The following is a 16875-nucleotide window of genomic DNA, read 5'->3' as shown; positions in this document are numbered from 1 at the left end:
AAAGCAAACCCTATTTATGTGTTACATAATAGTTTAAATGTTGGGTATGGCTTCTGATATACATTGTTGCAATGAGCTGAAGTCCACGTGGAGAATGGATGAGCAGTTGTTTTTTTTATAAAGACTGTGAAAAAGTATTTTGCAAAATGTGTTCAAAACGGAATAAAGGGAAACCAACATAACACCAATTTTCTTTATTTAACAGGAGAAATCTGTGCATTTAAGATCCATGGTCAGGACACTCCTTTTGAGGCAGTCGTACTAAACAAGACATCCGGGGAAGGTCGACTTAGAGCTAAAGGACCAATCGACTGTGAGCTGCAAAAGGAGTATACCTTCATCATCCAGGCCTATGACTGTGGGGCTGGGCAAAGTGGGGCAAACTGGAAGAAATCTCACAAGTAAGTTGTCTAGTGTCATGATTGTTAGACGTTTCAAGGAAGCTTGTGAATCCATCTATCTTTTGAAATGATTTACCAACTAGAATTGAACAATTACTGCATGTGCTGATCCTAGATGTCTTTATAACATTTCATGCGATCTATGAAAAGAATATAAATTATAAAACGTGTCAGTGGGTGGTCGCATGATATTTTGCTGATATTTGTGAATATTATTTAGAATAATAATAAGTACACATTTGTTTTATTTTAATATATTACCAAAATGTTATCCTGTTTAATTAAATAAAGCCTAATATTAATCGTTGAACTACTCCTTTAAGGTGGTCAAAAATACTAGATATTTTTTGGCAGATCCATCCAATTATGTAGGGATCTGATGACAATGCAATAGGTTTGGATTAGTATCAGATCCATTTAAAATGATCTGGATCTGATATTTCATATCTTTGGCCATTCTACTCTAGCAGTTTTCTAGTAATTTACTGTATGCATCCTACTACTTCTACATTACTATAATACCTACTTAAATATGCAGCAAAAAATTCAGATATTGTTTACTGCAAAGTACACAATTCACCACGTTGCACCTCCACAAACTGTGACCTCTGCTTATTATGAAGCTTTATTTTTTTCAGCTACACACATTTGCCTTTTACTGTATATCAACACTATCATATATCCACAGAAGTCCCATATTCAAAAGTATTGGCACCTCAATGAGGAGAAATTAAATTAATGCCTAAAATAAATATGTTTAGTAATATGACCAGCTTTAGTGAATACAGTATGTAAACTAATATGATAGGTACTGCAGTCAACAGTAAAAGTATAGTTTATACAGTGCACTCGGAATATCTTCAGAGCCCTTCACTTTTTACACATTTTGTTATGTTGAGGTGCTTGTGCTCAAATAAAATACAAATTCTAGTTGTTCCATCATTCTACACTCGATACCTCATAATGACAAAGTGAAAACAGAATTTTAGAAACTTTTGCAAATTTATTAAAAATAAAAAAACTCAAATTTCACATGTACATAAGTATTTAGACCCTTTGCTATGACACTTGATATGTAGCTTTGAGGGCCTCCCATATTTCTAGATCATCTTTTAAATGGATTTTACACCTTGTTTGGAGTCCACCTGTAGTAAATTCATTTGATTGGACATGATTTGGAAAGACACACCCCTGTCTATATAAGGTCTCACAGCTGCATATCAGAGCAAAAACCAAGCCATGAGGAAGAAAGAACTGCCTGTAGATCTCAGAGACAGAATTGTCTGGATACACAGCTCTGGAGAATGGTACAAAAAAAAATTCTGCTGCACTGAAAGGTCTCAAGAGCACAGTGTCCTCCATAATTCTTAAATGGAAGAAGTTTGGAACTTCCAGGACTCCTCCTAGGGCTGGCTGCCCTACCAAACTAAGTAATCGGGGGAGAGGGTCCTTGGTAAGAAAGGTGACCAAAAACCCAATGGTCACTCTGGCTGAGCTCCAAAGATCCTGAGTGAAGATGAGAGAAGCTTCCAGAAGGTCAACCATCACTGCACCACTCCACCAATCTGACAGAGTGGCCAGAAAGGAGCTTCTTCTCAGAAAAAGACTCATGAAAGCCTGCCTGGACTTTGCAAAAAAAAGCACCTAGAGGACCCTTAGACTGTAAGAAACAAGTTTCTGTGTTCTGGTGAAACCAAGATTGAACTTTTAGGGATCAATTCTAAGTATCAAGTCTGGAGAAAACCAGGCACTCCTCATCACCTGCCCAATATCATCCCTACAGTGAAGCATAGTGGGGGCAGCATCATGCTGTGTGGTTATTTTTCAGTGGCTGGGGCAGGAAGACTGGTCAGGGTTGCGGGAAAGATGAATGGAGCAAAGTACAGAGATGTTCTTCTAAATGAAAACCTGATCCAGGGTGCTCTGGACCTCAGACTGGGACTAAGGTTCACCTTCCAACAAGACAATGACCCTAAGCACACAGCCAAGACAATACAGGAGTGGCTTAGGGACAACTCTGTGAATGTCCTTGAGTGGCCCAGCCAGAGCCCTGAACCCAATGGAACATCTCTGGAGAGACCGGAAAATGGCTGTCCACCGACGGTCACCATCCAACCTGACAGAGCTTGACAGGATCTGCAGAGAAGAATGGCAGAAAATCCCCAAATCCAGGTGTGCAAACCTTGTGGAATCATACCTAGTGGAATATTTTAGTTTCTCCTTTCAATAAATTAGCAAAGATTACTAACATTCTATTTTCATTTTGTCATTATGGGGTATTGAGTGCAGAATGATGGGGAAAATCTTTATTTTTTTTTTATTTTAGCACAAGGCCTCAACATAACAAAATGTGGAAAAATGGGTATGTGCACACGATAGCTGCCTTTTACGTCTGAAATTACAGACTGTTTTCAGGAGAAAACAGCTCCGTCGTTTCAGACGTAATTGCTCCTCCTCACATTATGCGAGGCGTCATTGACGGGCGTATATTTGAGCTGTTCTTCATTGAATTCAATTAAAAATGGCTCAAATTACGTCCAAAGAAGTGTCCTGCACTTGTTTGACGAGGCAGTCATTTTACGCATCGTCGTTTGACAGCTGTCAAACGACGACGCGTAAATTAAAGGTCGTCGGCACAGTACGTCGGCAAACCCATTCAAATGAATGGGCAGATGTTTGCCGGCGTATTGGAGCCATATTTTCAGGCGTAAATCGAGGCATATTATGCCTCGTTTACGCCTGAAAATAGGTAGTGTGAACCCAGCCTAAGATGTCCCCAGAAATGTACCAATTGCCCCTCATTTTAAACTGTACTTCTTATGCCATTTTAAGGTAAGCAATGTGTTTTTCATAAATTTTATGATGCTTGACATACACTATATAGACACTATAGACAATACTATTGGGACACCTACACATTAGACCAGGGGTCTCAAACTCGGCCGGGTAAGTGGGCCACATATAGAAAAAATGGGAAGTTGACGGGCCGCATTACTTTCAAATATTGAAACAATACAAAATTATTGTTAATCAATTAGTTATTTCAACTAATATAACACTATATTACTATAATTATAATACTACATTACTATAATAATACCGCTAGGTTTAAAATTTGAGATATTTCTCCACGTGCTTATTTCAACAATCCAGTTTTCCAGTTTAAGTGTCGCTAAATGCAGTCTTGCGGCTCAGTTAGCAGTGTTTTGCAGACACACATGTCAAGATTGGGCAGCCCCTTTTTAGATAGTGCCACAGTGCCCTCGGTGGATGCTGCCACAGTGCCCTCTGGGGATGCTGCCGCTGTGCCCTCTGTGGATGCTGCCGCTGTGCCCTCCGTGGATGCTTCCGCAGTGTCTTCCGTGGATGCTGCCGCAGTGCCCTCTGTAGATGCTGCCACAGAGTCCTCTGTAGATTCTGCCACAGAGTCCTCTGTAGATGCTGCCACAGAGTCCTCTGTAGATGCTGCCACAGAGTCCTCTGTAGATGCTGCCACAGAGTCCTATGTAGATGCTGCCACAGAGTCCTCTGTAGATGCTGCCACACAGTCCTCTGTAGATGCTGCCACAGAGTTCTCTGTAGATGCTGCCACAGAGTCCTCTGTAGATGCTGCCACAGAGTACTCTGTAGATGCTGCCACAGTGCCCTCTGTAGATAATGCCATAGTGCCCTCTGTAGATAATGCAACACACCCCTAGATAATGCCACAGTGTCCTCTGTACATACTGCCACAGTGCACTCTGTAGATGCTGCCACAGTGCCCTCTGTAGATGCTGCCACAGTGTATTATGTAGATGCTGTCACAGTGTCCTCTGTAGATGCTGCCACAGTGTCCTCTGTAGATGCTGCCACAGTGCCTTCTGTAGATGCTGCCATAGTGCCCTCTGTAGATGCTGCCACAGAGTCATCTGTAGATGCTGCCACAGAGTCCTCTGTAGATGCTGCCACAGAGTCCTCTGTAGATGCTGCCACAGAGTACTCTGTAGATGCTGCCACAGTGCCCTCTGTAGATAATGCCATAGTGCCCTCTGTAGATAATGCAACACACCCCTAGATAATGCCAGTGCCCTCTGTAGATAATGCCACAGTGCCCTATGTAGATAATGAAACACACCCCTAGATAATGCCACAGTGTCCTCTGTACATACTGCCACAGTGCGCTCTGTAGATGCTGCCACAGTGCCCTCTGTAGATGCTGCCACAGTGTACTCTGTAGATGCTGCCACAGAGTCCTCTGTAGATTCTGCCACAGAGTCCTCTGTAGATACTGCCACAGAGTCCTCTGTAGATGCTGCCACAGAGTCCTCTGTAGATGCTGCCACAGAGTTCTCTGTAGATGCTGCCACAGAGTTCTCTGTAGATGCTGCCAGAGTACTCTGTAGATGCTGCCACAGTGCCCTCTTTAGATAATGCAACACACCCCTAGATAATGCCACAGTGCCCTCTGTAGATAATGCAACACACCCCTAGGTAATGCCACAGTGTCCTCTGTACATACTGCCACAGTGCGCTCTGTAGATGCTGCCACCGTGCCCTCTGTAGATGCTGCCACAGTGCCCTCTGTAGATGCTGCCAGTGCCCTCTGTAGATGCTGCCACAGTGCCCTCGGTAGATGCTGCCACAGTGCCCTTTGTAGGTGCTGCCACAGTGCCCTCCGTAGATGCTGCCACAGTGCACTCCGTAGATGCTGCCACAGTGCCCTCCGCAGATGCTGCCACAATGCCCTCCGCAGATGCTGCCACAATGCCCTCTGCAGATGCTGCCACAATGCCCTCTGCAGATGCTGCCACAATGCCCTCTGCAGATGCTGCCACAGTGCCCTCCGCAGATGCTACCACAGTGCCCTCCACAGATGCTACCACAGTGCCCTCCACAGATGCTGCCACAGTGCCCTCCACAGATGCTGCCACAGTGCCCTCCGCAGATGCTGCCACAGTGATGTCAGGGGCTTGCCCAGAGCTGGAGTCCCGGAGCAGAGCCGCTTCTAGCACTCTGCTTGGGATTCCAGCTCTGCTCCTGACATCACTGTCCATATATGTCAGGGGCAACCCCAGAGCTGGAGTCCTGGGCAGTGCGCTAGTAGGCCCTTCCTGGGACTCCAGCTGTGCTCCTGACATCAGTGGGACTCCTGCTCTGGGGAAGTCCCTGACATCATTGTCGATGTATGGACAGCGATGTCAGAGGCTTCCCCAGAGTCCCAGAGCAGAGCCTATACTAGCGCTCTGCCCGGGACTCCGGCTCTGGGGAAGCTCCAGACATTGTGTGTCCAAACATGGACACCGATGTCAGGGAATGCCACAGAGACCCGGAGCAGAGCCGATACTAGTGCTCTGCCCGGGTCTCCGCTCTGGGGAAGACACAGACATCATGTGTCCAAACAGGGAGAGCGATGTCAGGGGATTCCACAGGCTCTGGGGAAGACCCTGACACACTTTCCATATATGGACAGCGATGTCAGGGAATTCCAGAGAGTCCCGGAGCAGAGCCGATACTAGCACTCTACCCGGGTCTCCGCTCTGTGGAAGACCCTGACACACTGTCCATATATGGACAGTGATGTCAGGGAATTCCACAGAGTCCCGGAGCAGAGCCTATACTAGGGCTCTGCATGGGACTCTGGGGAAGACCCTGACACACTGTCCATACATGGACAGCGATGTCAGGGAATTCCACAGAGTCCCGGAGCAGAGCCAATACTAGCACTCTGCACGGGACTCCGGCACTGGGGAAGCCCCGTTGTTATCCCCTGAGGACGTTGTGTTGACAACGAAACATGTCGGGGGGCTATACTTATAACAATTTTAACTGCTAAGACCTATTAGCCTCTACCTCTAATACACTGTGCTACTAGCATCTGTCAGGCAGTCTGCAGCTGCTGACCCAGGCATCCTATTGCGATAGGATTTGTACACTGAATCCTGCCTCGTTCGGCAGTATCTCTATAGAGCAATTACTAATGGTCTTTAGCCAATTTTAACTTATTTTTGTGCTCTTGTTGTCCATCTTGGACCTTTTTAAGAATAGAACCAATAAAAGTTATATCTTATTACAATTCAGTTGGTAGCTGGGAAAATGGGTTTCATTGTGCCTCAGGCACATTAGTTTTTTCTATTGCAGTTTCTGACCTGCCAGCTACCAGGGTCTTCTTTAATATATTTATGACATCTCTGTCATGATCTGTGGGCATGTGGACCCACTAGGCCGCACCACCGTAGCGGAGTAGCAGCTGGTCAAACAACAGTGTACTAAGTCTATACAAAGGTAAGCACAAGGGTACCTGCAATAGTCCAGTAGCAGCGGCTTAGGCACAGATGGTACTTTCACGTCAGGTGATGGAAAACGTGGCAGGAGGTGCCATGCGTGGCAGATGACACAAGACGTGGTATAAGACAGCAGGCATAGCAGACGGCACAACACGACTCCAACACTAGAGAGGGCACAGGAACAAATACAGCACGGGATACAGGTAGCAGGGCACGGGAACACTGGGAACAGGATACAACTAAGGGACCATTTGCAAGACTAACATAGGAATACAAACAACGCTCAGGCAAGGAGTGAAAGGGCAGGGCCCCTATTATAGTCCAGGGTGATCTGGGAGTAATTAGTTAATTCTTTACATTTGCGCGCTGGCCGAGAATGAGCTTGCGCGCCCACCCTAGTGGTCACAGCAGGACAGCCGCATGTGCTGACATCTCTGGGGAGGAAGACATCAGCAGGATGAGAGGGGTCTGCGGCCGTCAGCAGTTAAGGAGAGGGGTCTGCGGTCATCAGCAGGTAAGGAGAGGCGGGGGACCGCGGCCGTTACAACTCCATTCTAAATCCATAGGCATTAAATTTATATGAAGTTGTCCCCTTTGCAACTTAAACAGCTTCCACTCTTCTGGGAAGGATTTCTACAAGATCTTGGAGTGTGTCTGTTTTAGGTTTTGCCTATTCATGTAGAAAAGTATTTGTGAGGTCAGACAGTGATGTTGGATGAGAGGGCCAGGCTCGAAATATCCATTCTAGTTCATTCCAAAGGTGGGTTTGAGTTTAGGGCTCTGTGTGGGCCAGTCAAGTTTTTCCACACCAATCTCACCCAACCATGCCTTATGGACCTTCCTTTATGCACTGGGGCACAGTCGTGCTGGAACAGAAAAGGGCCTTCCCCAAACTGTTCCACAAAGTTGGAAGCATACAATTGTCCAAAATGTCTTGTTATGCTGAAACATTAAGATTTCCCTTCACTGGAACTAAGTGGTTTAGACCAACACCTAAAAAACAACCCCATAGCATTATCTCTCCAACTGTTACAGTTGATACAATGCAGTCAGACAGGTAACGTTCTCCTGATATTCGCCAAATCCAGATCCATCCATCAGACTGCCAGACAGTGAAGCGTGATTTGTCACTCCACTGAACACGTTTCCACTGCTCGAGAGTCCAGTGTCGGCATGCTTCACACCACTCCATCTAATTCTTGGCATTGTGCTTGGTGATGTAAGGTTTTTATGCAGCTGCTCGCACATGGAAACCTATACCATGAAGCTCCCGGCGCATAGTTTTTGTGCGGATGTTAATGACAGAGGATGTTTGGTGCGTTGCAGTAATTGAGCCAGGAGAGCATTAGCGGCTTTTATGCACTATGTTCCTCAGCACTTGGCGACCCATCTCTGTAACTTTGCGTGGTCTCCCACTTCGTGGCTGAGTTGCTGTGGTTTCTAAACGCTTCCACTCACAGTTGATAGAGGAATATCTAGGAGGAAAGAACTTTCACAAACTGACTTGCTGCAACGCTGGCATCCTATTACAGTACCATGCTGGAATTCAGTGAGCTCTTTAGAACGACCCATTCTTTTACAAATGTTTGTAAAGGCGACTGCATGGCTAGGTGCTGGATTGTATACACCTGTGGCTACGGAACTGAATGAAACACCTGGATTTAACGATAAATACTTTGGCCCATATAGTGTATTCTACTTCAGGTTTCATGGCTATTGATATGACCATGAGCATGCAGAATTCCAGATAATTTGTCCATATGAAAGAATACGCGTTGTAATTTGACAATAATTATTTTTATACTTTATTCTACATTTGCATATAAAATTGACCACTAGTTTGGAAGTAAAACATCCTATTGTACAAAATCATTTTTAATCAATACATACTCCCATTTTTAACCAAGCACTTGCAACCCTTTAACTCCGAAATGATGTACAATCTTGATTTTCGATTTTGTAGTTAAATATGTTCCTGTCCGTAACCCCTACTTTCTCACATGAACAATTAAAGAAATTTAGTGTATTTGCATTCTTAAATCTAAGGGTTATGGTAATTTTCTTGCCATTTTGCCATTATAAGCGTAAGGTTATTGCATTCATTAATGCAAAATACTGCATGAAATATGTATAACTTTATTAATGTAGCATCCTTTCAACACAGCAGCAGCTTGCACATAATTTTCATAATTAATATGGGATATTTTTAGCTCAGTTTTCACATAAAGCAGACGTAGAAGAAGTCACATTAGCCACACACAAACACACACATGCTTTCATCCCCATCATTAAACATATGTACTCTCTGTGGACATGCAGCTGCAATACAAGTATGGGTAACTATGGATGTGTGACACACTCAATGTGACAAGAAAGGATTGCCAACTGAATATCAAGTCTGGAAATTTAATAGAAAATGGGCCCACCGCTAAAATTATGTGGGTACCCTCCTAATTATTGACTTTAGATTTCTCAGCTACACCTATTGCAAAAAGGTGCATAAAATCAAGCACACAGCCATGCACTCTTCATAGACAAACATTGGTAGTGGTAGTAGTAGTATGGGTCATACTGAAGAGCTCAGTGACATTAAGTGTAGCACTATCATAGGATGCCACCTATGCCACAAATCAGTTCCTGAAATTTCTGATCTGCTAGACTTTATGTGCTACTATTGTGTATTGAAAATGTCCAGGAGTAACAACAGCCCAGCCGTGAAGCGGTAGGCCACGCAAACTCACAGAGTGGGGATACAGAGTGCTGAAGTGCAGTGAGCTTAAAAATTGTCTATCCTCTGTTGCATCACTCACTACAATGTTTCAAACTGACTCTGGAAGTGACATCAGTACAAGAACTGTGCATCAGGAGCTTCTTGAAATGGGTTTCTATGGTAAAGAAACTGCATGGAAGCCTAAGATCACCTTGCACATTGCCAGTTTGAGTGGTGTAAAGCTCTGCTGCTGGACTTTGGAGTAGTGGGAACGTGTTCTCTGGAATAATGAATCACGCAGGGGCGTAACTATAAAAGACTGGGCCCCATAGCAAACTTTTGACTGGGGCCCTGCACCACATGCAGCCCCCCTTATAGATAGTGCTGAGCAGGTCTTCTGAGCAGGTCTGCTGGGGCTGAACGGCACACGCGACTCGATAACGTCATTATGCCACTAGCATCTTTGAAAGTCGCTGATTGACAGGGCAGAATGATTTGCCCCATCAAACAGCGCCTTTCAACAACGGAAGCGGCGCGATGACATCATTACGTCGTTGAAAGTCGCTGATTGGCGGGAGAAGTCATTTTTCCCTGCCAATCAGCGTCATTGTAAGGCGCTGAATGGTTGGACACGCAATGTACCTGGCCATTCAGCGCTAATGCATGTAATTGTATCTGCGTGCTATAGACGCAGGTACCATTAGTGCAAGAGGGGGTGGCGGTGGCTGGTTTCAGTGGCGCCGCTTCCCCCTCAGAGAGGCAGCAGCCTATAATATTCATTTGTATCTATGTCCAGAGGACGCAGACACAAGTGAATGTGGCTGTCCTTAGCACCGGGGTTAGCAACGCCACCGGGCATGAGGGGACCCGTGACGCCCAGCCCATAAATTTTAGAGGCCGGGCTGCGCGGCTATAAAGCGGCCATAATGGCTGCTAGCAGCGCCCCCGGGCTATAGGGGGGTCGTGTCGGTGGGCGGCACGGGTCCCCTTATGCCGGGGGCCCCGTAGTAGCTGCTACTGCTGCTACAGCGGTAGTTACGCCACTGTTATCACGCTTCTCTATCTGGTAGTTTGATCGACGATTCTGGGTTCAGCGTATGCTAGGAGAATTCTACCTGTTGTGATACATAGTGTCTATTGTAATATTTGGTTGTAGAGATATAATAGTCTGAGGCTGTTTTTTCAGGGTTTGACCCCTTATTTCCAGTAAAGTGTAATGTTAATGCTATAGCATACAACGGCATTTTAGACAATTGTATGATTCTAACTTTATGGTAACAGTTTGGGGAAGGCTTTTTCCAGAATGGCTGTGCCCCAGTGCACAAAGCAAGGTCAATAAAGACATGATTTGATGAGTTTGGTGTGGAAAAACCTGTCTGGCCCACACAGAGCCCTGTCCTCAACCCCATCCAACACCTTTGGGATGAATTAGAACATTGATTGCAAGTAGTCAGACCTACTAACATCTGTGCCTGACCTAAAAAGTAATCTTTTAGCTGAAAATCCAACAGACATTCTCCAAAATCTTGTGGAAAGCTTTCCCAGAAAAGTGAAATCTGTTATAGCCACCAAAGCGGGGCCAGCTCCAGATTAATGTGTATAAATATGTGGGATGGAAAGGAGTCCACATACTTTTGGCCATATTTTGAGTATATATAACAACGCATATGTACTTATTACACAAATTTTAGATCCGAATACTGCCATATGATGCCGAATACATTTTCTATGAAATGACCGCACAAAACAGCCATTCGGTTCCCAAATAATACCTACATTTTATCTCTATACCGTATCCTATTGATACTACCATATAGTACTTAAATAACACTACAATGCACTTCCCATGCAATACTGGGATTGAAAATGTAAACCCCACCAACCTCTAAAACCACGCGGCAGAAGTCCTCGGTGATCACTGTGCCGCTTAGTTTCTGATCGGCTTTCCTTGTAAAGCCGAATGAATGGTATACGGGCTCAAAAGAAAGTCTCAGTGCTCTGACCCCTACCGATCAAAACTTCTGACATGTCACTATGACATGTCAAAAGTTTTTTTTAAAGTTTAGTTACCCTTTAAGATTGGCATAGACATAAATCTTTCTTGGCACTCAGATAAATTATGCAAAGTTTTATTCAATTCTGAAACATTTGTTTTATACCAGCATATGTGCTTACATAGATTTAATTTGTAAGATTATTTCTATTCGTATAAAATTTATGTTATGCACGGGAAAGTTAACTATAGGTGTTCAGACAAACAAAACAGAGTTTTGATAAAAATAACTAAGGCTCTGTTCACATCTGCGTTGGGGTCCCGTTCTGACATTCCGTCGGAGGTTTCCGTCAGAAAGGGACCCTGAGCAGACACAAACTGACAGCGACGGAAACCAGAGGTTTCCGTCTCCATCACCATTGATTTCAATGGTGACGGAGCCGGTGCCCATGGTTTCCGTTTGCCTCTTTTGTAAACCGGACCCATCATTCTGCCGGAAGCAATAGCGTAGTCGACTACGCTATTGCTCCCGGCAAAACGACTGATCCGGTGCACAAAGGAGACAAACGGAAACCAGTGGCACCGGCTCCGTCACCATTGAAATCAATGGTGATGGAGCTCTGGTTTCCGTCGCTGTCAGTTTCTGTCTGCTCAGGGTCCCGTTCTGACGGAAACCTCAGACGGAACGTCAGAATGGGACCCCAACGCAGATGTGAACAAAGCCTAATCATGACATTTGCTGACGTAAGCAAATAATATTATATAAAGGATAATATACATATCGTAAATTCTAATAATATTAGAATCTACCAAGAAGTTCTGTGACCATATAAAAGTAGGAGAACAGGTCATGGAACTCCAAGGTGACTTCTTATATTCTGTATAGTTTACAGTACGGAGTGCATGAGTATGGCGGATATTCCTGTCCACCATTGATTGATGTGAAATTCCCTCATCCTTTTCATAAAGAAGGTCGGCAGCATCTGAGGTGCGTAGCAACTGGGACACAGAACTGTGTAACACACACCGCAGCTGCTGAAGAAACTCTTTTTTTTGAAAAGAGAGGGAACACTATGTCACTATATATAGTGTTTGGTACAGGAAAACGCACTTCTTCCGAAGCGATGTGTGACGGACAGCTTCAGAAAGAATACGGATAAGATGTGCTTTTACGGCACCACTCATCTATTTATAATTGTCAGGTTCTGACATCAGAATGTTATATTTATACACAATAAGTATTATTTACAGACATGTCAATGAAATATTTCCATCCTTAAATTTAAATTCCTGTTGAGCTCTGTAAGTTGTTCTTCACTTTTGGCAGATTTCTGAAACAGGAGATATTTTAGTTAACTGTAAAAAATGGATGTGGTAGGAAAAATAGAATCATGGCTGTGCTTTTATTTCCAATTCAAGAAGCTTCCCTTGAGTTCTGAATACTTTGTGCTAAATAAAATATCATTCAGCAAATATTAAACCCATGGAATAGAAAATAATGTTTTAAGAAGGAATTAAATTTCATATTGGCTTTTGTACAATGCAAGTATACAGTACATATTCTCGTTTTCCCATCTTCCATTGCACATTATTGTACTTCACTAATCTTTACTTACCATTCTCACTGATGTAATTGCCAAGAAGTCTGCTTTAAATTCTGTATTTCTCATCTTTTGCTGCCTTTGTCCCTTCGTCATGGGCTATGTCCCCTTAGAGTGGAAAAAAATTACTTTTACCGTTGCTCATTAAAGAAAACCAACATCGTGGCAATGTTATTAAACCTAACACTGCACATTGCCTCCCACAGCTGCAATGCCAATGGAGACTTTCTAACTAAAATCTCAGTTCTTTGTTTCCTTCAAGTTGACCAGTTAGAGATTTCATTTGAAAATAAGGCATTTTCAACCCCTCCTGTTCTGTCGCACACAGACTATGGAAAATATTTTTATGTTTTTTTTCTGAGTGGCAAATCTTTGGCTAAATAAAAGTGGCAAGAATCACACAAAGTAAAAGAATATTGAAATTATTATTATTGTTGCTGAAATTTGTAGTGCAAATCTCTATTTTAACTACAAATTATGTATTGAAATCTTTATGGCTTTGACGACTTTATTAAAGGAGCACTCCCACAAAAATGTTTATTCTCTGGCCCATTAGAGAGGCACATTTTGTAAATTGTGGTGAAGGTAATCTTCTTACCGGTGGCTGTATTTGTGATTTATCCACTCCCTTCTGGTCCTCCGCTGTGTCATGTGACCAGTATTATGACTCTCTAACTGTCACAGCGTCTCGTGTGGACAGAAAGTCAGTTTCTCTATTGATTACTATCACACACTCGATGTGAGTCTTATAGGAATGAATGGAGAAACTGACTTCCTGTCCACACATGAGACGCTGTGACAGTTGGAGAGTCCTATCGCTGGTCACATGACACAGCTGAGGACCAGAAGGGAGTTGATAACTCAGAAATACAGCCACCTATAAGAAGATTACCTTCACCACAATCTACATAATGTGCCTTTCCAACGGACCAGAGAAGAAAAAAAATTGTAGGAGTGCTTCTTTAACCCCTTGGCGACATGCCATGTACTATTATGTTGCTGTCACCAAAGGAAAGTAGGGAGCGCGCCCACAGGCTGAGCATGCTCCATACTCGGTGGGTGATGGCTGTGTTACACAGTCGATATCTCACTCCAGCGGGCGGACTCAAAGTTCACTGAAATTCCGCCCATTTAACACCTTAAATGCCATGGTCAATCGTATCCACGGCACTTAAATTGTTAGCATCAGGGGGGCGTGCCCTCAAACACGCCGTTTACAACAGTTATTATGGCAGCCTGGGGGACTAATAAAGGCCCCCAGGTCTGCCATCTTTGTACTCCTTTGAAGCTCTGCCTCTGGCAGGGCTTCAAAGGGGGCTGTCAGTATCAAGATATACTGTAATACATTAGTATTGCAGTATATCATTCAAGCGATCCAACAATCGCTGGTTCAAGTCTCCTAGGGGGCCTAATTAAAAAAAAATTAACTTTTTTAAGTTTGTTTATATTTAAAAAAAAAAAAAGTATTACAAGTAAAAAAAACAACCTTTTCCCATTTTTCCACTAAAGCAATGTTAAAAAAATAAAAGTAAACATAACTGGTATCGCCACGTCCATAAAAGTCAGAACTATCACAATATAGCGTTGTTTAACGCCGTAAAAAAGAATGAATTATAAAACACACAAATTTCTGTTTTTTGGTCACCTTAGGTCTCCAAAAAAATTAAATAAAAGGTGATCAAAAAGTCGCATTTACCCAAAAATTGTATTGCGTGAAAATGACAGTTCACCCTGCAAAACTTAAGCCCTCACATCACTAAATTTATGGAAAAATAAAAAAGTTATGGCTCTCAGAACATGGCGACACAAAACATTTAATTTTTTTTAGCAAATAGTTTCTTTTTTTTTAAAAAGTGGTAAAACATAAAACAAAACATATAAATTTGGTATTGCCATAATTGTATCAACCTGTAGAATAAGGTGCACATGTAGTTTGTGCTGCCTGATGGATGCCGTAAAAACAAAAGACCCCAAAAAATTGCGTAATCGCTGTTTTTTTCACATTTCACCCCTCAAATATTTTTTTTTCAGCTTCCCAGTACATTATGTGGTACAATAAATGGTGCCATGACAAACTACAACTTGTCCCGCAAAAAAGTAAGCCCTCATACGGCTATGTCGACAAAAAAACAAAGAAGTTATGGCTTTTAGAAGGCGGGGAGGAAAAAAACTAGAATTAAAATACTCAAATTAACCGTGTCTCCAAGAGGTTAATTAGGGTTCCCTATTGCTGCTGTTAATGGGGCCTCTCTAGATGTTGTTATATCGGCATGTTCTTTCTGTACAGTATATTATTGGCTTTTTGTTATATATACAGCATGGTAGAATTATTTAATTGTACTGCATTTAGGCATTATTTAAAACTGTTAAAACTGGCCTCAACCATCTTGATTTGCTTCTCATACAGACAAAGAACATTTACAGAAGCAAAGAAAACCTTGGCTGCGTGGCCACTAACTATAAATCATACAGTAGCTTCTCTATCTATTAGGGTGAAAGGCCTACTGCCCAACCCCTCAAAACAAACATTTGTTCCTACTAGAACTCTTGACTCCCACAGGCTGATAATGCCCCTCTTACCCAAGCTGGGAGCACTGTGGGAATAGATCACACTTTTCTTAAAGGAGCCCCCACAACTGACAGATAATGAGACTCATAAGGCAGCCCAAACCCTGGACTGTCCTAAAGACGGAGTGGAACTTTTCTCTTCTCTTCTACTACAGCAACCTGTCCCTTTTTTCTAGGTTTTTTACACACTAAATTAAGAGAAAGGACACTTTCTTCAGCAAAATACCTCCTGATTATCACACTACACTGCTGCACTAGGAGGCTTGGCACGGTCTGTTAGCATGGGTGCTTTTGGACCACTGGGTTGCTCCCTCTGCGGGAGCGGTGCTGCGGTGGCGGTAGCCGCCATGCGGTGCTGCAGCCGATAGAGTAGGGGCCCACTTAAAAGAGGTCGACGTGAAGTGGCAAGTGGGCTTATACAGTTTGATCAAAATGTTTACAAAGAACCTCATGTTCATGTTTCTAAATTATGCCTAGCGGCTCAGATCAAAGTATATATTGTGGATTGTGCGGTCCATGTCTAGTTTCTCACAATGCTGACTGCTGCACTATGTACACTATATGGTAACATTATTTATTCATTGCTCAGCAACGACTGTGGCTATTTGGATTATCCAGTCATAGTGGATATAGAAGGCCAGCAGTGTTCTGGCCTTTTCATCACGAAACTCGATATGATCCAAAGAGCAAACATTGGTTTTCTAATTTTTATCAACCAAAGTTTCAAGGAGTAGCCCCCTTTAATGTGTCATTATTTTAACCCCTTCCCAACATTTGACGTATCCATACTCCTTCAAAACAGCTGATAGTCAGGGGGTGCCGGGAGTCAGACCCCCACGATCAGATATTGATGGCCTATCCTGATGATAGGCCATCAATTTCTTATGACTGGACAACCCCTTTAAGCAAACCAGAAATATGAATTATCTGACAATATGTTCCAATTTTTTCCAAATGGTAAACTCCCACTCTTGCTTTGTAACCTGTAGTCGTAGGCGTTCTTCAGTTATTGGTATAAACTAGTCAAGTAGCATATAGTAATTTACATTACCTTCAATTTGGGACCTCTTAGCCAATCATGCATCCTCCACCTGTAATGTAGTAAGTAAAAGAAAATTGCACTCAACCTCAGTTTTTGCTTGGTATCAAAAATCTCTTACATTGACGCTTGTCTAGAACACGCAATCCAAAGGCAGCGAATATTTCAAGTATGTTTTCCAAGGATCAATTATTATTACTTAACAATTGTAGCTGCCCACATTTCTATAAATTGCTCAATTTGCTCAAGCATGCAAATTTTCTTTTTTTGTGTGTGTCCTTGTGGACAAAATGTCACACT

At 43.1% G+C, this 16875-nt stretch overlaps 1 protein-coding gene and 1 long non-coding RNA gene across 4 annotated transcripts in view; one reads left to right on the top strand and one right to left on the bottom strand.

Annotated features, from left to right (window-relative positions):
• CLSTN2 (calsyntenin 2) overlaps positions 1-16875 on the top strand; it is an 828679-nt gene that overhangs the window by 543523 nt on the left and 268281 nt on the right. For all 3 annotated transcript variants that reach the window (XM_075861435.1, XM_075861434.1, XM_075861436.1), the window contains exon 3: positions 206-401. In XM_075861435.1, coding sequence (XP_075717550.1) covers positions 206-401 — 196 coding nt within the window. The remainder of the gene's footprint in view (positions 1-205; positions 402-16875) is intronic.
• Positions 210-13702, bottom strand: LOC142759349 (uncharacterized). Its single transcript, XR_012883124.1, has 3 exons — positions 13567-13702; positions 12984-13076; positions 210-541 (listed from the first exon to the last, which is right to left on the bottom strand). It is a non-coding gene; the product is annotated as an uncharacterized LOC142759349 (long non-coding RNA).

This window comes from Rhinoderma darwinii, chromosome 4 (assembly GCF_050947455.1).
Source record: "Rhinoderma darwinii isolate aRhiDar2 chromosome 4, aRhiDar2.hap1, whole genome shotgun sequence".
Taxonomy (NCBI): domain Eukaryota; kingdom Metazoa; phylum Chordata; class Amphibia; order Anura; family Rhinodermatidae; genus Rhinoderma; species Rhinoderma darwinii.
The sequence above is the reverse complement of the archived record's forward strand: the minus strand, read 5'-3'. Positions and strand labels throughout refer to the sequence as shown.